The 25,740-nt window shown below is 37.8% G+C and overlaps 2 protein-coding genes across 8 annotated transcripts in view; one reads left to right on the top strand and one right to left on the bottom strand.

Annotated features, from left to right (window-relative positions):
- Positions 1-17,857, top strand: part of pkd1a (polycystic kidney disease 1a) — an 84,785-nt gene extending 66,928 nt beyond the window's left edge. For 2 of the 3 annotated variants that reach the window (XM_051909569.1, XM_051909560.1), the window contains 15 exons: positions 1,840-1,889; positions 2,773-2,972; positions 3,115-3,187; positions 3,707-3,822; positions 3,956-4,158; positions 5,099-5,293; positions 5,667-5,806; positions 6,848-6,978; positions 7,674-7,794; positions 8,508-8,633; positions 9,413-9,587; positions 9,713-10,000; positions 10,855-10,989; positions 13,188-13,508; positions 14,137-17,857. In XM_051909569.1, coding sequence (XP_051765529.1) covers positions 1,840-1,889; positions 2,773-2,972; positions 3,115-3,187; positions 3,707-3,822; positions 3,956-4,158; positions 5,099-5,293; positions 5,667-5,806; positions 6,848-6,978; positions 7,674-7,794; positions 8,508-8,633; positions 9,413-9,587; positions 9,713-10,000; positions 10,855-10,989; positions 13,188-13,508; positions 14,137-15,285 — 3,423 coding nt within the window. In that variant the 3' untranslated portion in view covers positions 15,286-17,857. The other variant, XM_051909579.1, reaches the window with a different exon arrangement.
- Positions 17,858-20,062: 2,205 nt separating this feature from the next.
- The window catches only part of tsc2 (TSC complex subunit 2), a 46,970-nt gene continuing 41,292 nt past the window's right edge, over positions 20,063-25,740 (bottom strand). For all 5 annotated transcript variants that reach the window (XM_051909595.1, XM_051909609.1, XM_051909618.1 and 2 more), the window contains 5 exons: positions 24,655-24,794; positions 24,488-24,566; positions 24,299-24,390; positions 21,331-21,429; positions 20,063-21,221 (listed from right to left, as the gene is read on the bottom strand). In XM_051909595.1, coding sequence (XP_051765555.1) covers positions 21,051-21,221; positions 21,331-21,429; positions 24,299-24,390; positions 24,488-24,566; positions 24,655-24,794 — 581 coding nt within the window. In that variant the 3' untranslated portion in view covers positions 20,063-21,050. The remainder of the gene's footprint in view (positions 21,222-21,330; positions 21,430-24,298; positions 24,391-24,487; positions 24,567-24,654; positions 24,795-25,740) is intronic.

Below are 25,740 nucleotides of genomic sequence, written 5' to 3'. Positions count from 1 at the left end.
GAGTACACCCCTACATGAAAATGTCCAAATTGGGCCCAAAGTGTCAATATTTTGTGTGGCACCATTATTTTCCAGCACTGCCTTAACCCTCTTGGGCATGGAGTTCACCAGAACTTCACAGGTTGCCACAGGAGTCCTCTTCCACTCCTCCATGACGACATCACGGAGCTGGTGGTTGTTAGAGACCTTGCGCTCCTCCACCTTCCATTTGAGGATGCCCCACAGATGCTCAATAGGGTTTAGGTCCGGAGACATGCTTGGCCAGTCATCACCTTTACCCTCAGCTTCTTTAGCAAGGCAGTGGTTGTCTTGGAGGTGTGTTTGGGGTCGTTATCATGTTGGAATACTGCCCTGCAGCCCAGTCTCTGAAGGGAGGGGATCATGCTCTGCTCATTCATGGTTTCCTCAATGAACTGTAGCTCCCCAGTGCCGGCAGCACTCATGCAGCCCCAGACCATGACACTCCCACCACCATGCTTGACTGTAGGCAAGACACACTTGTCTTTGTACTCCTCACCTGGTTGCCGCCACACACGCTTGACACCATCTGAACCAAATAAGTTTATCTTAGTCTCATCAGACCACAGAACATGGTTCCAGTAATCCATGTCCTTAGTCTGCTTGTCTTCAGCAAACTGTTTGCGGGCTTTCTTGTGCATCATCTTTAGAAGAGGCTTCCTTCTGGGACAACAGCCATGCAGACCAATTTGATGCAGTGTGCGGCGTATGGTCTGAGCACTGAAAGGCTGACCCCCCACCCCTTCAACCTCTGCAGCAATGCTGGCAGCACTCATACGTCTATTTCCCAAACACAACCTCTGGATATGACGCTGAGCATGTGCACTCAACTTCTCACTCAATTCACTTTTGTGGCCAGCGGTTTAGACATTAATGGCTGTGTGTTGAGTTATTTTGAGGGGACAGCAAATTTACACTGTTGTACAAGCCAAGCTGTACACTCACTACTTTACATTGTAGCAAAGTGTCATTTCTTCAGTGTCGTCACATCAGTGTTGTCATGGATCAGTGAAGGTTAAAATACAGATGAATCTCATTAGACTCTCGTTGTAGTGATTAAAATGTTTAAAATAACATCTGATGGTTTTGTTGTTGACGGCTCTGTGAGATTCACTGCAGTAACAGTGTTGAAGAGCTGAACTGAACACTGCGATCAGAACAGCCTTTCTGCTAGAGACACTTTGATGCAGGTCTATATTTTTTCAAAGGGAAAATACAATATATGTATTTTTATTTATTCTGACAGAGACCCAGATGTGTTTTTCTCGTACCTTTCATGAGGTGCAAATTGAAATGCGAATTCAGTCTCACACGGAAACACAGAGAAACCATCACAAACACCTTCTCATTATGATTCTCAAAGTCATAGCTGATTTATTTCAGTTCTCTCTGGTGCTCTGGGAGGGAAAACTAAATGAAACAGTTAGAAAATGAATGTCTGCATCTAGAAAGGTGCTTTTTGTCGTCTTCATAGTCATAAAGTTTAAATGTGCTGCAGTTCAGTTTGTCACAGACGTCGCCGAATGTCACATTTTCAGGCTGGTTTCTGTTAGAATGAAAAACATGATGAAGTTTGAGTTACAAAACTGAGACGAGAAGCTCCATTTAAATTCCAGTCGTGAAGTACATCGGTATGGGCTGATATACATATATATATATATATATATATATATATATATATATATATACATATATATATATATATATATATATATATACAGCAGCAAACTCACATCCTGAGCCTCTTGTGTTCCTGCAGAAGAATAACTCTCTCTCTCTCTCTCTCTCTCTCTCTCTCTCTCTCTCTCTCTCTCTCTGCAGACATACTCAGAAGAGACCAACATTGACCTGCCCACTCCTTCCACTAAGAGGTAAGCGTGAGTTCGCATCAGGTCACCATGGTTACAGACACACTAAAACTCTCTCATTAAAGAGAGACCTGCAGAATGCAAAGTATCCTTTAAGGTTATTATAGTTACCTGAAACTAAAACTAAAGCTATAACTTTTTTGTTGCTTGAAATAAAGTAAATGTTGAAATAAAATAATATATCAAGAAACTTCAACTTATTTTATTTCACCTAGTTGTCAAGGCAACATTTCTCATTTTTATTTAGTTTAACTTAATGTACTTAAATAACTAAAACTAAAACTGAAATAAAATGAATAAAAAAATATATAGACATATTTATAAAAAAAAAAAAATGGACAAAATGACAAAAACACAACAAAATTAGTAAAACTATAAATTAAAACGAAAGTGGAAAATATTTAAAAAAATTCAAAATATTAATAACTATAATAAAAAAATAAAAATAAATTTAAGCTAAATAAAAATATTTAAAAAATAATAAAAATTATAGAATCACATGAAATGAAAACTGAAAATATAAAAGTAAATAGTTAAAATATATAATAAAAATATATATAAATAATACAATAGTATATAAATAATACTAAAATAACACTGAGGTGAATAAACAACTGATGCTCAATAATGTTTAAGTTGTGGGTCTGTTTTCTTTATTTTTAATTATAAATTATTTTTATTTTTTAACAATGTTGAATATAGCATAGGTGGTGGGAAAAAACTGATAAACAGTGGATAAAAAATGAATTTAATAAATGAGAATAAAATCATAAGCAAATAAAAACTCATTCAGTGAGTGAATGAATCAATGAGTGTAAGTGAATCAAAGAGTCAATGAATGTGTGAACGAGTGAGTATGAATGAATCACCTGTTCTTCCGCTGCAGTCTTCAGGGGTGGAGCATTCCTGACTGTGATTGGCCGGATGTGTTGACTGATCCGTCTGTGGAGATGGGGCCGGTGTTTCCCCCTCGGCTCAAGAGAGGTCAGGGCAGCAGACATCTGGGAGTGGACATCACCTTCAGCCCTGACGAGGAGGACACCGTCTGTGACAACAGCCACAGGAACAAATACTTCTCTTCTTCAGGTGACGTGCTGGCCTGTTCTCTCTTTTATGCCATAGTATACTTACGCATATTACTTGTATACTTGGTACGTAAGTACATACTTAATGCATGTGTCAGAAGAAAAGAGGTGGTTGTTGATTGGATAGTGGCTTTGATTGACAGATGAGGATCTAATCAAGCGCATTTTGGCCGATGGACAGCTGCTGTCTCAGACGGACAGTGACATGGGCGAACTGTAAGTCACACCTCAGTTTCTCATCTGCATTTCAGTGTCTGTGGATCCTTAAAAAGATTCAGATGCCTTAAATTCATTATGTGGAAGATGTAAGGCTGCAAAAAAGTCTTGAATAGCATAGAAAATACCTTAAAAAAAAAAAAACATCAACAGGGAAATTCCAGATTACAACACACAGAAGTAGTAAAGTCCCTAAAATAAAATAGTAAAAAAATATATAAATATATAAATAAAATAAAGTATTAAAAATAATGTAAAAATAAAATATTTTAGTATACTGAATAGATTCAGTGCATTATTCGTTTGCCCAGCATTAGAATATATTTTAAAATATAATTAATTAATTAATTTATTTATTTATTCTAATTTATTAATTTTTTTTATAGGATTCTTTGATGAATAGAAAGTTCAAAAGAACAGCAATAGAAATAGGAATCTTTTGTGACATAAATCTCTTTACTGTCACTTTTGATAAATTTGAATAAATCCTTGCTGAATAAAAGTTGTTTGTGTGTTTAGCTCCAGTATATTTGGTGATAAGACAGAAGTGATTCTACTGCAAAAGATGAATGAACCTGTTCCATGTGCGGCTTTTAGACGAGACCCGCCCAAAACTGCCTTTACTTCACGCACAGGTACACAGACACACACACACACACACACACACACACACACACCCCTAAATCCACTTTTACCTCAGAAAGAGACACAAACACAGCTGAACTCCTGCACGATGTGTGTGTGTGTCTCTCTCTCTCTCTCTCTCAGTGGTGACGGATGTGTGTAAGCCCAGACCGCTTCCTCCTTTATGTGGATTGGCTGCACTGTGGGCCAGCTGGGTGGGGCTTATCCTGTCCATCAGCCTATCAATGTGGTTGGGGCGGGGCTTCAGCGAGGGCGTGGCTCTGATGTGGCTCATCTCCTGCATTGTCAGTTTCCTGTCATCATTCCTCATTCTCGAACCTCTGAAGGTACATACACACATGACAGCAGTTTACACACCTCAACGTTAACCTATACATGTAAACTGCGTTTTCACACTCTTTCAAGTTTTTGCTGTAATTCATTTGACATTGAGTTGGTTGGTGTGAAAGCTGTTTAGACATCAGCGCAGGCTGGTTTATATCCGTTTTTGTTAGCCGGAAGAATAAAAATCGAACCGATATATGATGTCAAACAATTTGATTAATTAGTGCTCATCTTTGTTGAAGCTGGTTCAGTTTGTCAACATTGAACATTCTGTCAAAGTTCATCTTGACAAACTGTCCTTTTTAAAAATTAATATTAATATAATTTCAAAGTCAATATATATTAACACATTTTGATTATTATTTAAATGTATAATGTATATTTATTAATTATAGTTATCAATTATAATGTATAAGTAAGTTTGATTATTTGTATTTATATTATTGGCAATATTACTTATGAATATTAATAATATTCATATCAGTGTGGATATTAATAAATATGAATGCTTAATTATTTTGATATTAACATTCTTCAATGTAAATATTCATAAATATTAGCTTTTACTCACGTTGATGACAAATGAACTAAAATAATGATACTTATATTTTATTTCTTTTTAAAAAAATACTTGTCAAAGTTTGTATTTTTTAATGATTATTAATATAGGTTTCTTATTAATATTATTTTTTAAAGTTAATATTTTTAAATATTAACATTTAACAAGTTAATATTTGAATTATAATTAATTATTATCAAACTTAATTATACATTAGAATTAATAATTATTAATTATAATGTATAATTAAGTTTGATACTTGTTGAAACTTACTTGAAATTTGTCCTAGGAATTGGTCTTTGTTTTAGACCAGGAATGAAAATGCCCACATATTCCTGTTTTAAATCCTGTGTGTGTGTGTGTGTGTGTGTGTGTGTGTTCAGGTGTTGTTAGAGGGTGTGTATTTCTCTCTGGTCGTGGGGCGTCTGAGAGCCGAAGAGCAGGACGTGTTGGTGGACTGTCCGCGTGTGGAGCGGGTCATTCAGCGAGTCCCTCGAGTGCGCCCGCCGCAGGGTTTCGCCCTCTCACAGGCCAGAGAGGAAGCGCGCAAAGTCCGCCTGCTACACACCATGCTGAAGGTACGACACTCACAGTGTTGGAAAAGTCTGATTCACTTCAGTGAACACTGAATTAAAGGGTTCATTTCCGAGTTGATTGATTGGTCAGAACTCTATGGTTTCATAACTCTAAGTTCTTTGTTAGGAAATCTGTTTCAAAAAAGCTTCCCCATTCGCCCATCTTTGTGATTGCTGACAGCCGCCATTCATACTAATTTCCGCGGATCTGCGCTCTGATTGGCTGTTCTTCTCCTCATTAGGCTCTCTTAGCTGTAATTGACGTGTGTTTCTATCCAGATTGACATGATTGATGTGTGTTTGTACGGCAGAAGTGCTCGTGAATGTGAAGCAGTGGGTGTTTGAATAATGGAGCTCTTTTGCTGTGAATTGACAGGGCTTCCTGCTCTACATGCTGTTCCTGCTGGTGGTTTTACTGCTCAACTACTCTGACTCGGCCAAAGACGCCCATCGCCTGCGACTGCACACTCAACTGCAGGATCATTTCCTCACAGAACACTTCAACAACATCAGCAGGTACTGAACACACACACACACACACACACACACACACACACACACACACACACACACACACACACACACACACACACACAGCTCATTTAGCATTACACAACTTTTGACAATACAGACTTGGTAAGTTTTATTTTGTCTAACCAGTCTGACATAAACACACGAGTCTGTCTGTCTGACTGTAAACTTTTAAAGGGTTTTTAAATCAAGTTTAAACTTTCTTTTATTCAAGACTTTGGCTTGACAAACTTTCTTTTCTAATAAATGTTAGTGTAATTTACTAATTAATATTAATTTCAAAATTGATATTAATAAATAACATGTAACCATTTTTTATATTAGTATTATTAAATTAATAATGCATTTATTAATTATTGTGTAATTTATAGTTTGATTTTGATTTATGTATAATTAATAGATTAATATTGATCATTTTAAACTTTTAATTAAAAAAAATGTATAGAATTGTTAAGTGTGTAAATCTAGTTTAACCTTTTTGAATATATTTTAATATAATTTGATATTAATCAGTATTTTCATTTTATTGATTTTAATTAATATTTACATTTTTATTGATATAAATTTATATTAATATGTATTAATGTTAATATTCATAAATATAATAATTTAATAACATTTATAAATATTAATATTAGTCTTAATAATATTACTATTAAAATAATATTTAATGTTAATTTTCCCCACACAAGCAAAGTTGTTTCAGAAGCATACAATGTTTGGATGAAAGAAAATCATATTTTTTCTTTAGGATAGCGCGCTCGATGAATCCTGCTCAACAACGCCCTTTTACGGGTCCGTTTCTGTCTTCCATGTTGTTTCTCTCAGTCAGGTCAGACTCGTGTGATCATGTGTTGATGTATCAGATCAGACAGAAGGAGGTGAGCTGACAGTTTGTTGACGTAGTTTCTTCGACAGGTGGATGCTGTTTCACACCATGAGTCTCTCTGAGCATCATAGACCACACACACACACACACACACACACACACACGTGTCTGTAACTTTTCGGATCTTCTGTCTGCAGTCGTGAGGATGTGTGGGCGTGGCTCTCAGACTCCCTGTTACCACGGTTACTGGATGGGCCGGTCCTGATGGAGAAGACGGGCAGCCTGCTGATAGGTCAACCCCGCCTCCGACAGCTGAGAGCTCAACCAGGTGCACAACCAGCACATAACACACACGTAACAACACACATAAATTTAAAAAAATATAAATATCTTCTTTTTTTTTTTTTTAACATTTATCCATATATATATATATATATATATATATATATATTATTTAGAAATATTTATAAATAATATAAAATATAAATGTAACACTGTACATTAACTTCCAGCACTCATTATTATTGTGAAAAACATTCTTAATAACAAACTAATGCAGTAGCTTCTGAGCAAATGCTGTATTTGTAAGCAGAATATTCGGCTTTCATGAAAGCATTATATGTGTAAAATGGTTCATTTTATGCTTTTATTATCTTTGCTGGACCTTTGCTCCAGGATTTGCATAAGACTGCATAAAGAACGTGTGTGTCGAGAGGTCAGCACTCGCAGACGGATGAAATGTTCTTTCAGTTTCCACAGAACAATAAGAGTGACAAAGAGCATTCCTGCAGTGATTTCAGACTGAGACACAGATCACTTCATTCAGACTGAAATTGATTTTTTCAGACACAAACACACACACACACACATACACACACACACACGGCGGATGGGTAACAGCTTCATATGCACAGATAAGAATACATGTACAAACTTTAAGTTCATTTAAAGTTTCATTACATAAACATTCTTAGGAAACAAACTACTGTCACCTCGTGACCTTTCTTTCTCGTTGTCTTCCAGAATGCCCCATCAGTGGCTATTTCCCAGCATCCCTGTGGTTTGGGTGTGTCCCAGCCGGGTGGGCGGAGTCAGCCTCAGGATTGGTCCAGAACTGGAGTGTCAGTACAGTTCAGAGCAGCGGGTAAGAGTCACATGATAGGTTTGTTGTTTGTTTTCATTTTGGCCAAACTGGAAATCCCAGAATGCATTGGAGAAACCAGCAAAAGTGAGAGAAACGGAGCTTCAACTCAATTGTGAGTTAAAGCTCCCCTGCAAACTAGCACAGAAAATAGACTCATTTAAGACTATTTATATATATATATATATATATATATATATATATATATATATATATATATATATATATATATTTCTTTATAAAAGTTTTATGAGATATATAAATTATATAAAAATATATGTGTGTATAAATTTTATAAAGAGATATAAATAAATAACAGCTTCGAATGTGGCCTCCATACTTACAAAATACTTGGGAAGGACATTCAGCTGGAAAAAGGGTTCATTTCAGTTGGCAAGGCAAGGCAATGCATTTTCTACATTTTTAAAGGAGCTCTGGTCATTCTTACATGACACCACTTGTAAAACTGTTGTCATCCAAAAATGTTTTTTGGTTTGGTACATTATGTACTGAAATACAAGGGTCAAATCAGCTGAAGCCTTTCAAGCTCCTGGATCAGTGTCTATGCTGAACTCTAGAGGAATGTTTCATGACCCAGGCTGATCCTGGATCAGGTCTTCTGGTTCAGAGGCTGTCTTTGTTTTCATCTCTGCTCGGGAGCCTCATCCACATGTCACTGAGATTCTCATGAGTATTTGATCTGTGTGTGTGTGTAGTGTGTGGCACTGGGGGCAGGTGTCTGTCTACAGCAGTGCTGGATTCGTGCAGGATCTCAGCAGGAAGATGCAGGACTCCAGAGCTCTGGTCAAACAACTCAACACACACCAGTGGCTTGACCCGCTGTGAGTAAACGCACACACACAGAGAAAGAGAGAGATAAACAACCAATACATCTTAATCAGTTAGCGAGGATATACACAACAAAAGCCAGAAGAAGAAAGAGGAAGTCATTTTAGAGGGACTTAAAATCAGTTTAATCAATCATAAGCTTTATAAATATGTATACAACAATTTGCTTCTCAAAACTGAGCAAAAAAAAATTCATTAGCAATTGTCAATCATGTTGAAAATAACTTTTTTCATAATTTCTAATTACCAGTCTGTTAACATTCAATATTTTCAATTCAATTATTTGTTTATTAATCGGTCAAATAATTTTTTTGATGACCAAATTGACTTCTTTTATTTTGTATTATTAATTATGTATTATTTATATATTTAAAAATATATTATATTATTGTAATTTTATGTTTAGACATCATAATTGATTGTTTTATTTAGTGATTTTTTTGACAAAATAATGTAATTATTTGTTAAAAAAAAAAAAATAAATAAATAAATAAATTTTGTTTTTATTAATCAATTAAATATTTTTTTTATTATCAAATTGTTGATTTTTACATTTCTATATTATACATTTTAAAATTATAATATTATATAATAATATATTGTATACAGTATTTCCATCTCTAGTATTATATATATGTAATGATTGATTATTTTATTTATTAATTTCGCAAATGCATGGCACAAATGCTACAGTATTTAATTTTCCATTAAAATAATGAAAAACAATGAATCATACAGCCCGTCCTCTGAGGTTTTGTGTGTTTGTGTTCAGGACGAGGGCTCTGTTCGTGGAGTTTCCCCTCTATAACATCAACACCGATCTGTTGGCCGTCTTCTCGTTCCTGTTGGAGTTCCCTGTATCTGAGCGTGCTCAGTTGAGTCTGGACCTCAAAACCTGCAGCCTGCACATGCTCAGTCACGGCATGGACCTGCCCCTGTTCCTCACGGTAACTGTCAGCCAATCACAAAACGCTCAGCTGGTTTTGAAAACCCGATCCCATTATTTATATCAATTCAATTTTGCCATCTGAACAAAGGGAGGGGTTCATTAAGTTCTCTCTCTCTTTCACAGCTCCTCCTGCTGGTCTTCGTGATCTATTTCGCTGTACGTGAGGGCATGGTTGTCTGGAAACAGGGGCTTGGCTACTTTCTGCGCTTGTGGAATCTAGCAAGTGTTTGCAGTCTGCTGTTGGCGATTTGTGTCGCCTCTCTACACCTGAGTCGCTCCGTCCTGTCCGCCCGCCATTGGGGGTCATTTCTACAACAACGGGACAAATTCATAGACTTCTTTCCTCTGGCCCAACAGAACCAGGTTTTGACCCAACTCAGCGCGGCACTGCTCTTCCTGCTGGTGCTCAAGGTGAGCAAATGGAAATCAAACCCATGACTTATTATGAAAATTCTGTCATCATTTACTCACCGTCTTGTTGTTCCAAACCCATAAGACTTCTGTTTACCTTTGAAACACAAATGAAGATATTTTTAATGAAATCTGAGAGATTTCTGTCCATTGAAAGTCCATTCATCCAAAATTCAAACTTAAAAGCATTCATAATAAGATTGTAAAATAAATCCATGCCAGTTTTCAAGCAGTTTTCTGAAGAGACACTATCGCTTTAAGTGATGAATAGATTCTAATAATTTTATTCACATATAAACATTCAATGAACATACATAGAGCACTCAAATATGGTAAAGGGAAGCTAAACCGTACTTGCTTGAGAACCTCATCAGTTCTCCACAAAACCATACTCACGAGAACAAACCTCACTGGTTCTTGCGGAAGATCAAATGTGCTGGCGTGAAGTGAGAACGAACCTCATTCTTCTTGTGTGCTGAGCTAGCATGTTTGAGTTTCTGTTTGCCAAATTTATGTACATTCGCTGACCAAAACAAAGTTACATAGTGTAACTGTAAAGTTCAGACTTGATAACTAGAAGAATGAACCATTGTGCCCTTGAGCAAGGCACTTAACTTCAGGTTATTCCAGTAGAAATGTCTTGATAATATGTGTGCTGTAAGTTAGTTTGGGACTAAATGAATGGTACTTTATGCAGACAGTCATCTGCAAAGTTATAAATTCCATCCTCGTGCTCTTCTCCGGCAGACGTCAGGCCAGACGACAGTAAATATTTAATTCTGCAATAATTAATGGTATGAAAATACAATCCTGCGAGGGATCATTTTTCACCCACCTCATTTCTCTCTGTTTAGGCATCACACCAGCTGCGCTTCATGAGAGAATGGGGGGTTTTCGGGAGGACGCTGAGGAGATCTTTCTGGGAGCTTCTGACGGTTGCTGTCACTCTACTTGTGTTCCTGTTGGCATACTCGCACACTGGACACCTGGTTAGGACACGCACACCATCTGCAATGTGATTTAAACTGCAGGGGTTGGACAATGAAACTGAAACACCTGGTTTTAGACCGCAATAATTTATTAGTATGGTGTAGAGCCTCCTTTTGTGGCCAATACAGCATCAATTCATCTTGGGAATGACAGATACAAGTCCTGCACAGTGGCCAGAGAGATTCTGAGCCATTCCTCTTCCAGAACAGTGACCAAGTCATTATGTGATGCTGGTGGAGGAAAACGTTTTATAGGATTTTTTTTATAGCATATATATATAGGCGTGAAACCTCCAACACTACGTATATTGGCCAGTATTTCAGTTTCATTGACCAACGCCTGTACATGCACACATGGTTCCATCTGTGTGCATAAACAAACTTCCTACTAATGCAGAGGAAACAAGTATAATTAAAGAGATGTATTAGATTCATGAGGACATGAGTTCATAAAAGCAGCACGTCTCCTTGATGTCACTTTATGATTTGTCTGAACTGAAGGTTCATGTCTTTTAACTGTGTACATAACTGAGTGTTGTAAGGACCTTGATGCTGCCTGAATTACACATTACAAATCTCCTACTGAGGGAGGTAAAACTAATGCTGAAGATATGCTGAAGTGACCTTCTGTAAAACCAGCTGCATAGGCTGGGTATTATTATTTGTTGTTTAGACAAGCGTCACTATTGCTATTACTCATACAGAGGGCTAGAGATTTGAACAAACACATAAACCTTATGTATTAAACATCAGGGCATAACTTTTTCCACACTACTTGTGTATAGATCATGCGGCTTGTTGAGGAGAGGTGTGCATTTACTTTTTTAAGCAGGTGCAAAATCCCATAGACTTTAAAGGCACAATATGTAGTTTTTCGCAGCTAGAGGTCAAAACAAAGGCATAGCTTGATGGCGGCTTGATTTCGTGGAATCATGGGAGGTGTTGTCTTCACGTCTACAGCGGGTGGAAAAGAATCCGTTGGGACTTGGGGCAGAAATTATATTCATGGATGAGCTAATGTATTAAACATTTATTAACATTATTGTAGTATGAGGCAGGGTGTGGCTAAAAACCGTTGGAGCGATTGCTAATGAGAGACAAGCACGACACATGGCTCAAGAGCAGTGGAGCTTTTATTATGCCGTAGACGATGCTTCCGCTTCTTCCGGTCATGTGTACGTGGGGTAACGCACGCTTTTTTATCATATTAGATACATTTGTGGTTTGAAAGTTGTTATAATGCTACTCCGTGCATTCACTCGGCGGCTGCTATGAGACACTTGTTGCACACTGCAGTAAGCTAGATCAATTATTAGGCATGGTAAAACAGCGTACTAAATCAAGAGAACGAGATTTAAACAATAAGACTTACTGTGTTGAGCTATATAACAATGATTAGTTTTCTGTTGATGAATGTATCCATCCAAACAGTTGCTCACCTGTCTAATAGAACACATAATATATTAAAGCATCTTTGGTGTTTCCTCCGGAAATCGAGGGTAATACGAGTATGATGTCATTGATAGGCGACGTCTTGGTTAAAATTGCTTATTTCTCTAGATTTAATCATTTTTGGAAACATTGGGATAATGTAAGTACACAAGTCAACAAAATATATAACATTGTTCTAGTGGTTTTTGGATATTTTAATCCAAAAATCTTACACATTGTGCCTTTAAAGGAGAGAAAATTCATAAAAACTAGAATATCATAGAGATTTGGGGGTAGGCTCTTTTGACTCTTTTGGGCCAGTAAGCAACCATCACTTTAGAATGCCTTATCATCCACATAATAGTGACCAAGAAACACCCTGGCAACCACTCAACAATTGTGGGTTGAGTTGTATGTACCTGTGCATACACTTGCAAATGTGTTTGGATCTGAACACACCACCCTTTCCTCCTTCCTGAATTATTAAATCCAAATTCCAAGAAGTTCTTAGCTGTTTACATACAGTAAGTGCAAAAATAAATGTTGGCACAATGGTGAAGCAGACGTAAGATGCTGTTAAATCATCTCCCTCACTCACCTTGATACTTAATGGGTCAGATATGAAGCATTATTGAACATCTTATATCTGTTAAAAGCAGTCTGTTCTGATCAATACATCTAAGTTCTGTTCTGGATTTAGTCCAGAAGAGTGTTTGCCAAAAGTTTAGCAAACTCTTAAAACAAGCACTTTCTTTTTTCCTTTCTAGCTTTTCCACTCTGTCTTGGAGGGCTACGGAACCGTTAGCTCTACTTGCTTGAAGTTACTAGGCTCTAGTGGGCGTGGACTGTTATCATGGCGACCGGACAGTGGCTCCTCCCCATGTTCTGCTTCCTGTTTCATCTTCCACATTAGCTTTACTCTAATCCGGCTCGTTTTGCTGTGGCTTTTGATCTCAGCATTGCTAAGGAACTATCGTCGGGCAAGAGCGGAACTGTACCGTCCAGCAGTTGATCTGCAGGACTACGAGATGGTGGAGTTGTTCCTGCGACGCCTAAAAATGTGGATGGGGCTCAGCCGTGCTAAAGAGGTGCGTGTACCTACAGATTCCCTGAAATTTTGTTTGATGCATGTATTTACCAATGTAGAATGTCTGGAAATAGGTCTTGCAAGTATCTGTGTCATGTGATTATGAACGCTATGCAGGTTTATAGGATTACAAATGGATGATTCTACCTTTATCACTTTATTTGCTGGTTTTATCTAAACCTGAATAGCTCATTTAGCCCATAGTCCCTTGATCCCTTTAGTAGATTTGTAGTACATTAGTTGATGCTTTTAAGACAAAGCAATTTGCAGAGCAGAGAGAATCCCCCTGAGCCACAATGTCTTGATAAAGCAGTATTGAAGATCTCAGTAACTATGGGTGTGGCATAGTGGCTAAAGCTCAGGGTGAATAAATGGTTGTTGGTCAAGCCCTCCAAGGAATGAGCCATGAGCTGTTAGCTTTGTGCTTTTAAGGGCACCTTACCCCAGGTTTCTCCCAGTGTATTGTCCCTAAAAGTGTACAGTAAGTTGCTTTGGATAACGACAAATTGCTTATTAGTGAATTTCTAGTATGTTACCAGTCTTCCAGATTGAACCTTCACCCCAGACCTTTACCTTTTAAATTACCACCACCCACTTATCTTGAAACTTTATCCCTTTCTTCCTGATAGTTCCGCCACAAGGTGCGATTTGAAGGTATGGAGCTCCCGCCTTCACGGTCCTCTTCAACAAGTGACTGCAAGTCCTTGTGTCTTCCTCCTCTAGACACCCCAGAGGCTCCCCCAACTCCCGACAGTGTTGATGGAGGATCTGAGGCCTCCTGGCTGCCCACTTCCAGCAGCCCTTGCAGTCTGGCTGAAGCCCCAGGTCTGGGACTAGGCCTCACCTTAGGCCTTGGGGTGATAGTTGGAGGCCAAGGCTGGAAAGAGAGAGCCGAGATGGAGGCAACACTCCGCAGAATCCTCCCAGCTTTCGATGCTTTGCTTCTTCAACTGGACCGGGTCACCCATGCCACAGAGGAATTGTATCGAACAGAGTACTGCATAGAGAGGCTGCTTAGGAAGAGTAGAGGACAGGGCAGAGGGATACGCCACAGAAGTCTGGAGTCTGCAGGACAGAAGAGACATAGATACAGGGGGGCAGACAGGAACACACAAGTGTCCGAGAGTAGCAAAAGTCCCTCGAGAACTGAAATAGGTGCACCTGTGTCCGAGAGAAATCTTCACAAGAAAGACAGAAGGTCAAGGAAATCAGACAAGTTCTCACAAATCACCAGTGGCCTTCCCACAAGCCTCAATAAAGTAGACTCCAGTCCCCACAGGACCGATAGTCTCCCAAAGACTCAAGAAATTCTCAGTACCGTGGTGGTAGATGTCAGCAAGACTGAGAAAGACCCTCGCAAGGTGGATTCAGGTCCCCTCAAAGCAAGTCCACCAGAGGGGGACAGTAGTCCACCCAGAGTCCAAAAAAAGGACAAGGCTTCTCATAAAGTAAAAGGAACCTCCAAGGTTGACCCAAACTTCCAAAGGGACAATGAGGTTGTTGGCTGTGCCAGCAAACCTGCCCCTACCCCCATTCCCACTCCAACGTCAGCTCCCTCAACTGCTCCCGTTTCTGCCATAACTACCCCAGTACCGATCCCTCGCTCCCATGAGTGGGTTCCTCCCAGCAACAGCGAGAACCTTCCCTCCAGTGTCTTCCGGCACCCTGCACACACTACTACGAATCCCACCCGCAAACGCAAGCACAAACCTCCCCCTCTTAAAAACAAGGTGCACCCCAACACAGACAGACCAATCTCAGGACACCCCAAACCTTGACATCCCAAGGTTCCAACAATCAGTATGCAAGTTAAGGCAGATTTTAGGAATCGAGCCATAAGGCTAAGGGACTGAAGGAATGTTGAAGCTCAAGGGTTATGGAGGAAATGAGGACCTGGTGACAGCAGGTTTTGTAACCAGGCCCTCAAGAAGCAAATGCAATTCTAGTTTCTCGAACAAAACCAAATAAATAGACCATAGCCTTAAGTTCCAACCCAAGTCTTTTGATTGGTAACATCTTTCTAGAAGTCACAAGATGGAAACAAGGTGCAGGACGCCATGGTTTCTACAAGAAGTTCCATTTGATGCAAGTTGCCCTTTTCCTTCCCCTCTCGCAGTGACCTCAAGTCCAACCTCTTGACCCTGGTGGTCAATGGGGTTGAAACCGACAAGAGCACACCTTGTGCTGTCGCAGCAACAAAACGAACTCTTAAAAAGAGACAATGAAGGACTACAACAGCATGCCTGTTGACGCAGGATGGCTAAAGCTTGTTAGTACTTGTCATGCAATGTTTTTAGTTATTTTTGATAAATAGTGTTCTTTTTTTTGTGTTGTTGTTGTTGAAGGAAGCTATGTTAATGTCATGGGTGTATGTATTGCCCATCAATGCAGAATAGGCACAGCTTATTCAGAAAGGGCTCACACTGACAAACTCGCACACAAACAGACATAAGACACCTAGATTTGCAGGTACATATCTGATACCATTCCATAAATATAGAGCTATGCTTTGAGGTACTTATGCATAATTCATGCTTCTTAATATAAGAAAATAGACGCAAACACATATCAGAAGATATATAGACTTGTATGATTCCCTACCTACACTTACACACTCACACTAACATACTTCTGAAGAGGCCATCAGGGTGCTAAACAACTAGTAATCCTCAGGATTTCACATATATTTCTTCCGACATAATTGCATGTCAGCTCCATTCAGAGGTTTCTCAGAGTGAAATGGACCCGAGGGCGAGTGAGAGAAGATTAAAATAGAAGGAAAACCGAGAGAAGGGAAAGGGTGCCAGAAAGTGTAAATTCAAAGGGAGACAAAAAATTTGGGATAAGTTAATAGTAGGACATGAAAGGATAGATGAAGGGAAATGTTGAGAGAGCATTCAAACAAAGGTACGTCCCTCATTCAAGCACAACTCCCAGAATTCTCTGTATGGGTATTTGTTGTTCCAGCAGGTAGAAATTATGTTCCATGAAGCATTATTATTGTAAGTAGTTTTTTAATGAATGAAAAATCAGCTTATGATATATGGAAGTGTTTGTTGCTGCCTTCTATGATGTTTTGAATCTAATTTAAAAAGCACTTTGTATTGATGTTATAAAATGAATGATTGTGACGGTATCAGTGTGATTTAGTTTGAATGTGTTATGGAAAATGTTTTGCAGAAATAATAAATAAGCTTGGTACGAACATAAGAGATAGTTACAACAGCATTACTCTCCGTATAATTTTGCCAAAGCTTGCTACTCAAGTAACAAGAGATTAACTTAAGTTTCTTTTGTACTTAGCACTTTATTTCAATGTCAAGCTTTAGTGCTTTGCCATACTTAACTAGTATGTAATGTTTCTTCACATACAGCTTTCCAGAACTATTCTCTTTGAGTATTATACACAAGCTGCATCAGGATATTAATTACCATTAATTTTCATGTATTTGTTTTTATAATTGATTTTATGTCTCTTGTGAAGTACTAAAATAATGTTGTTTACCGTGATGATGCTCAGGGACCCTCTTTGTAAAAACTCAAACCAGGATTTTTTTGTTCGTTTGTTTGTTTGTATTGGCTTCAATCAATACATGTATTCTCATGGTCTCATATAATGAAATTAGAGTAGTTGACAGTGATTGGATGATGAAGTGATGCTTAAGCATTCAATCATATCCACAACAGGGAGTTTTGATTCTATCAAAGGTCACATCCACTACAGTAACGTCCTTATTCAGGCCATTCCGGATGAAGTTTTGAAAGGTCATGTTTATCTGTACATATTGGTTTGCCCTGATGTAAATATTGTATTAGAGTTTGATTGCATTTTTTAATCTCATTTGCCTTAACCGCACTGAGAGGAAATTCTTTTTGTTTCCATTACACAGAATGGACGACGGTATGTACACTCATTTCACACAAACGCTTTGCTGCATATTTCTCCTTGGCAGTGACCAAAGGGAAAAAAACAAACACTTCAAAGTATGAAAGCATTGCTTTTTTTAAAAAAAAAACATTGAACTACACACAGCACAAGTGGTCATTTTAAAAATATAATGGCTTTTTAGTAGTTCTTTGCAGGACAGTACTGTACTGTACTGTACTTCATACTTATGTGTGTGTCAGAAAAAAAAAGGTCTGGCATATCAAGCCAGCCATATGTGCCAAAACCAACTTGCATGCAATAATGTAAAGTCTTAATTTTTGTATTAAATGCTGAAGGTAATGTGTTGATTGCAAGTTTTCCATTTTGTGTTGTATTGTGCTGTTGTACTTGTAACTTTGTAGCACTTCGCTTTACATGCTTTTGCACTTGACAAAGTCAAATAAAGAGTCTGACAGCTGAGAGTCTCTGGTTCCTGTGGGGCTTCAATTCAAGATATTGATTTACTTTTTAAGGCATTTTATTCACTTGTGCATTGTGCCACAATATAAACATTACATTGTGCTTTGAGATCTCTGGGCATTTGCTTAGGGCAGGGGTGTCCAAACTCACTCCTGGATGGCCATTGTCCCGCAGAGTTTAGCACCAACTTGCCTCAACACACCTGCCTGGAAGTTTCTAGTATGCCTAGTAAGACCTTGATTAGCTGTTTCAGGTGAGGAGCAGTGGTCCTCAAGGAGTAGGATTGGACACCCCTGGTTTAAGGTAATAGTTAAAGGTACATTATGTAACTTTTGGTATTCTAGCGGTTAAAAAACAACTGCATGCATTTTGCGGAAGAATGTTGTTTTGGTTGTGCTTTGGCTCTGCGTGACTGTGCGGATGAATATGATTATCCTTCTGCTCATAAAACATTCACTACTAGGCTGTAGAGATATAACCAGTTAGAAAGGATTTCTAGCTGACTAGCTGAAGATGTTACTGTAGCTTTACCCATTAATAGACACGGTACTTCCTTGAAAATAAATAACAGCACAGCTCTACAACAACCATAATGAAATGACTTTCACAATAGATAATGCTTTACAATAAACTCTGTTAGAGAGCTACATATGGCAATTTCTGTTCAATAAATTATCTTACTCATGTGTTGAGTAATAAAAACACCATCTCTGCGTCGCTTTTACTGTAAAATTACATTTCAAATCCCTAAGTTCTTGCCATCTCTGAAAAGCCAAGCCGATCTTGATTTTTGTTTTATTTCGAGCGGTCACATTCTCCTTTTGCCAGCAGACTCTCCTCTGTTCTGTCTTTATTTTTAATGGGTGATTCCCAGAGGTTCGAGATTTAGTGGCTCCATGTCATGTACGTATGCAATTTCCCATGCCATCCTGCCCGTTTTCACAGACAGGGCTTAGATTAAACCAGGATTAGGCCTTAGTTTAATTAGGACATTTAAGTAGCTTTAATAAACATGCCTTTGAAAAAAAAAAAACATTAATGGTGTGAATCTTGAGGCAAAACAATGACACTGCAAACATGCATTTTAGTCTGGGACTAGGCTTAAGCCTTGTCTGTGAAACTGGGGGCCAAAAGAAATCTGATTGGATTGGATCAAATCTTGAAAATGGGTTGTTCAAAATTCTGATTGAGATGCATGAGATGAAGCAGTCAAAAGTTCTGAATGCGAGCGAACGCAAAGTTTTTCGGGTGAACGCTACGCTGAACTTTTCTGAGAACGCATTTTTTTCCCCATCTTATATTCCTTCCATCACCAAGTCCCTCCGTAGAGCACTACCCTGACAGCAACAGTGTCAGCCCAGATCTGGCCCACATCTGGGGCCTCGTTTATAAAGCGTGCGTATGTAAAGGTTTGATCTTAGAGTGTGTGCGCTTAAATCCACGCCAACGCTCTTATTTTTAAAAATGGTCTTTGACGTGGAAAAGCGCTTAGAGCCACGTCAAGGTCTGAGCAGATTTTCCTGGTCAGATTACTGCAGGTTTTTGGAAATCTGAGCTATTCTTGTAGTTCGCCAAGGATTTGGACGATGACTGGTGATCTTTTATATGTAAATGACATTAATTTAGTGTTGTTTAAAACACAGAGAACTGAAACCATTCAGCTGCGTGCAAGTTCAAGATGATTTGCGATTTATAGATTTCACATCTGAAAGAGAGGCGTACGCTCGTTTTCTGTATGTAGGTTCATTCTATGAATGTACCAGATGTGGGCCGGATCTGGGCCACACTATGTTGCTGTCTGGGTAGCAATCTAGATTTGGTAATCTGAAAAAGTGTGTATCTGGATCAGGGTGATCCAATACAATTTTGGATCCAATCCAAAGTAAAATGGATTACCTGATCCTGGATAGCAAAACATGGGATTTCCAAATCCAGATTATTCTGATCCAGATTAAACTTTTTGAACTGGACCCAGGGGATAAACACTTACAATAGGCTTACCATAGTGAATCAGGGTAAGGCTTGATAATGTATTTACTACTTTTTTAAATTTTTGTTCATTTTGCTTCATTGTAAAGCAACCTTGAGTTCTAAAAAGGTGCTATAAATAAAAATGATTAAATCATCAATATTTCCTACACTGGTATCTATACAGACTAAAGCAACGGTTTCAAACATGAGCGAAAGTAGACTCTGAACAGCAGAAGCATTTTTGCACATTTCAAAGTTTTATTATGTAGCGAAGTGCACACATGCACACACGTCTGATGTGGTTCACTGCTTTAGCGTTGTTCTGCGAATCTGTTGTTCTATTAGAAACTCAGATTAGAATTAACCATCACACACAAAGAAAATAACAGAAAACAAGCAAACAGCAATTAAAATATGTAGTTCAGTCACAGTCAACTTTAAGCACAATGGATTGATAAATGTCTTCGGTAACACTTTACAATAATGTTCTATACATTAGTTAACATGAATGATCCTTTTACAGCACTTAATGTATGTGTTCATTTCTAAATAGTAAAGCATTTGTAACATTCAATGCTGCATTACGAAATCACATGAACTTACAGTGAACAGTGCATTTACAAATTAATATTAAACGCTTTAAGAATTGTTCATAATATCTAATATATTAACGATAGAACGTTATTGTAAAGTGCTTCCATGTTTTCTTTTAAGCTGTACTGTGGACTTTGTAAAGGCTCGCTGTGTAGTTTATGCGGGTTATGTTGGCACTGCTGTGTGGACGGTTATTATCATAAACATTTCATATATTCAGAGGAAAACAAGAGAGATTGAGTGTGTGAGCACGAGTTTGCTCTAGAGAAACAAACGTGTGGATGAAGATGGGAAGATACTGCAGGAAAGCGTGTTAACCGTGTGCGTGTGCAATTTTGGTGTACTGCTAAAAATGGCATACGGTAATGCCAGTGCGTGTCTTTACATCCATTACATCCATCCATTCAGCAGACAGTCAGTCATTCGTACAGTCACAGCGTTGAGCGAGGCTGCGTTCCAGCTGAACGAATCTCTTACTTCCTGGTGGCACGATGGGTTGTTGTAAAGGTGATGAAATCTTATTAACACCAAACCACCCTGCCCTCTGCCTTCAGGAAAGGTTTATTCGCCTGGACTGATGGGAACGCAGTGTCTCTCTATCTCATTTAAAAACACATCATGTGCCTCTCACTAAACAAAGTCCGTGAAATCATCGACGGTCGACACCAGCCTCTTCCTCTGGCCGACGTCTGGGTTCGAAGCAGAACCGGAGGGCTGGTGGGCGGGTTTATTCTGCATGGGGGCGTGGCTCTGAGTCAGAGAGATTCCATGAGTGGGGCGGGACTGAATTTCCTCCTGAGCCTATTGATGGAGAACACACACATATCACATATATGAAGAGAAAGCATTCCCACAATACATATATATTATATATGCAATACAATGCAATTATATATTAGAGCACTCTCACCCGGGTCCTGATCCTCTTGATGTGTCTCAATCTTGCCAGCCATTTTGAAGCGTACGCGTCTGATGGGTTCGCCCTGCACTGGTGCACCAGTGACGCCATCTTTCCAAGACAAAGGAGCAGATAAAAGACTCAGTAAAAGGTTATAATGTAATTGTTTATTCTCGATACAGTAATTTCAACTTGTCACATTCGTATCTATGTGTGATTAAAGACACCATAAAACAGATTGTGACATATTTTTGAGTGAAATGAGTTGAAGAAGAAAAAGTGTAAGGTGGAACTTGATTTTATCCCTCGGCTGTTGTTTGGATTGTGACAAGTGAGCAGTGTATACTGGAATATACTTAGTGGCAACAAAAAGTTATTAATCCGCCCCGAAATAGTCGTCCGTCCCGAGTGAAACCCGAGTTTTGCGTTTATCCTCCCCTGACCTGCCGGCCATTTTGTGCTAATTGGAGGCAGAAGCAGTGGGCTGCGCTTTCCTGGAGTGATTTGTAGGGTCTCAGAGGAAAGCGTGGGTGTGTGAGTCACCGAACAGCCTTATTACACAGTCTCCACTTATCACAGCAGGTGGGAAGAGTTGTGAGCTCCACTATCCAAGAAAACAGACTGTGTGGCAAGAATGAGAGCTGAGAGCTGTGTGCGACCAACGGTTTTCCATCGTATGCAAACGGTCTTTGTTAGTGGTTTTCATTAAGGAAAACAAAAACATCATTACTGCACTCGCTCTGCATCATTTGCGCCACAGACATAAATGATACCTGAAATTATGACAATTTGCACCTGACAAAAAGGGCTAAAATTTATGCTTTGAATACTAGGGCTAGGTTAAAAATATTGATTTCTTAAATTCCAAGAATGGATCTTTTCGTTTATGCCGTTTTCAGTTGATGAATGAACAGGACATTGTAACGCGCCTCCCATCCAATAAACTGCAATTGACTATATGTACAGTTATTCCTGGTTGTCGTTAAGCCAGCTTGGGCATTTCCGGTGAAATGTTAGCTGTTCATTCTGTACTCGCTGTACATCGACACAAAACCATCAGTGGCTGACTTTTTAATGTTGTATTTTAATGCAGTTATCACATTTACCTAATTTGCCAATAAACCAGTTTTATTGATTGCAATAAAGACGAAGCTAATGGGACCATTTCAGAAACGCCGTGTCTGTAATTAGACACGCATTTTTTTCCAGCATTTCAAATGTTATTTTTAATGTGATGACCACAAACATTATTTGTTCATCCTTCTGAGATTGTCCCCATTTATAAAACCGAACGTTTCAACATGTAGGAAATCCAACATTTGATAGAAAGCACTTATTTCAAAATAAAAAAACAGACATTAATTACCACTATAACCAGCAGGTGGCGGCAAAGTAGCATTTATTTGCGCATATATCAGGCATTTCTTCTAATAGTTATTCACTTAGTTTCGTTTTTGACTAAATATTAAACATTATTAAAAAAAACTAGGTTTAAAATTACATTTTGTCAATGTGAAGTATGAAGTACTCACAAAAGCGGCAACGCGCTTTCCCTTTGTAATCACAGCAGTCAGTGCAGCGCAAGATCAATGATTTCGGCACACTTGTGAAAACACGTTTTATTCAATTAATCTAACTAAAGTGCACAATAAATATTTATTTTTTGACGCTTTTGGTCTGAAAACTGATGGTCGAGTTGAATTTAGCCGAGGAGGAACACTGAGGTACGTCTTATTTATTTATTTATTTATTTCTGTCGTCTTACCTTTGAATAACTAAATTAATGCTGTGCCTGACTATTTAAGTGACTATATTCTGATTATAAACTAAGTATTACACTATTGATGCTCAACACACCAGCAAGTGAAACCTCACCGGAAGTTTTCCAGCTGGCTTATAATAATGCGGAAGTCCTAAAGAACGCTCCGTGCATTAACTTATCGCTTTCTTAGATTTCAAATTCTGTCCGTGAATTTGCGTAATTCAAACAATAAATACCGTTTTGGCGCTCTTTAATATGACGTGGCAGATGTGGCGAAACAGCAGCACGAAGCGCAAGTTAGCGGATAATCTCTTCCGCTTTACTACATTACAGCGCGAAATAAACAGGGATTAACACCCGAAGGTATGTTAAAATAAACAGTACAACTTACCAAAATCCGTATCACGTCTCATGTAATCGCTCAATCAGTTTTTCAACCACAGGAAAGACGTCAATAGAACAGCGTAATATTTACCTCAGAAAAACCATTTAGTGACCATAAACTCGTTAGTCAGGTAAAAAAATAAACTCTAGACAGGAGCATTTTGGTAAATATATGAACCGTTTTACAGTACTTTTCTTCAGTACTTAATGTATTAATAAATCTGTCAAGTTTTAATGACAGCCACCATGTTTATATTTCAAAAAACGAATAGAAGTGGAAACATAATTATGTAATTATAAAGTTAATATTGTAAAAAAGTGTTTGTATATAAATCAGTTAATAATAACTTTTAATATTATAGTAATGTAGCATAGTTTACAGCATTAGTTGAGATTTTTTGTTTTTCCTTTGAGAAAATTTTCCATGTACTGTATCTGATATCCAAATGAATATTGAATCAAATTGAAGGCTTGTGAATCGAAATCGGATCAAATCGTGAAATTTGTGTCAATACCCAGCCCTATTATATACCACTCTGATTTGTTTTTTTGTTTTTTTCATAGCAACACCCTAGCAACCACTCAAAACCAGGGGTGTAAAATGAAAATTATACTGAAGTGAAAGTGTGGATACTGAGTGAACACTTTGAAGACATCCATCTATGCTTACACAGAACAACAAACAAAAAGCAGCACACAGTGGAGCACAAAAACACAGGCAAGTGCCACTCTTTAGGAAATGTGAAAATGTTTTTCCTCAATCAAGACTCGTGAAACACAAGAAAAAGAGACAAAAGATGAAAAACATTGAGAAAGGAAGCCGAGGAGTCTCACATTGGCGTGCAGCGCCATCTGTCTCACAAGCAGCGGAAGGTTGCGGTCTGACACGATCTTTGCCACACTGGTGTCGACCAAACCCTCCAGATCTGAGAGAATGAGGAGATACAGGGTTAACACACTGCTCTATAACACAAAAAATACAAATATCTGAATGAAAGTGGGTTATTTCATCAGTTGCATCACCTTTCCGACACTGCAGCGTGACCAGGTTGCTCTCATAGTCCAGTGGCTTTATAAGCACCTCCACAAAGTTGAACTGGCCCTATCAACATCAACACACAAAATGTCGTATTTTATAAATGGTTCATTAAGAAACCAGAAATGAAACGTAAACAGGCTCTCTCACACACCTTGATGGTGCCCAGTTTGTACTCCTCCCCGGAGTCATTGTAAACCACCACCACAAAGTCGTTCCCGATGTGGCGTTTCTTATTGCAGCAGCCCTTGTCGCTCTCTCGGTTCGGCATGAGAGTGGCTATATGGAAAATCGCTGCAGAGGGAACAAAACCGCTGCATTAGTCAGACGCTGCGGCTTTCACCTTGTGCTCAGCGCACTCTTTATGAACACTTAAGTGTCCTCAGACAGATAATGAGCTCAACATACTCAATAATGGATCACATACACAAACATTCAAACTCAACAGTGACTCAAGTAGATCATGTCTATTTCCTCTACTTGAGATCTTGAAAGGTTTGCCTGTAATTTTCTAAGTGTTGGGTTTTTCAAGAACATTTCTAATAATAATAACCATCATCATAATCATAATATTTACTATTCATAACTATTTATTAAATTGTATTAGGAATAAAAATAACAGTAATAGAATTGGTAAGAAATATTCAAATAATTATTAGAATTAATAATAATAATAATTATTATTTTTATTCATATTATTACTACTATTATTCTATTATAATTGTTGCTCAAATTCAAAAATGATTGAAGAAATACTAAATAAAGTATATTCACCGTACTTTAGATCTTGAAAGGTTTGCTAGTACTTTATTTCTAAGACCTTTCCAATAATAATAATAATAATAATAATAATAATAATAAAATAATAAAAAATTATTATTATTATTATTATTATTTTAGAAATAATATTAAATAATTGATAGTTAGAATAGAATATATAATTATTATATTATTATTTGTTATTATATTATTAATATAATTTTTATTAATAATATATATTTTAGCTAGTAGTAATAAGAAAATAAATTATTAATTATTACTACTACTACTACTGTTGTTAGAAGTTAAGAGATAATATTAAATAATTGACAATCAGAATAACAACAGCAGAAATAATAATATTAATTATTAGTAGTATTATAGTAATATTAGTAGTATTATATAATGTCTATTATTCTTATTAATAATAATATAACTTAACAGCTAGTAGTAGTAGTAATAAGAAATAATAAGAAATAAT

This window comes from Ctenopharyngodon idella, chromosome 1 (assembly GCF_019924925.1).
Source record: "Ctenopharyngodon idella isolate HZGC_01 chromosome 1, HZGC01, whole genome shotgun sequence".
NCBI classification, from domain to species: Eukaryota; Metazoa; Chordata; class Actinopteri; order Cypriniformes; family Xenocyprididae; genus Ctenopharyngodon; species Ctenopharyngodon idella.
This window is presented reverse-complemented; position numbering and strand designations above follow the sequence as displayed.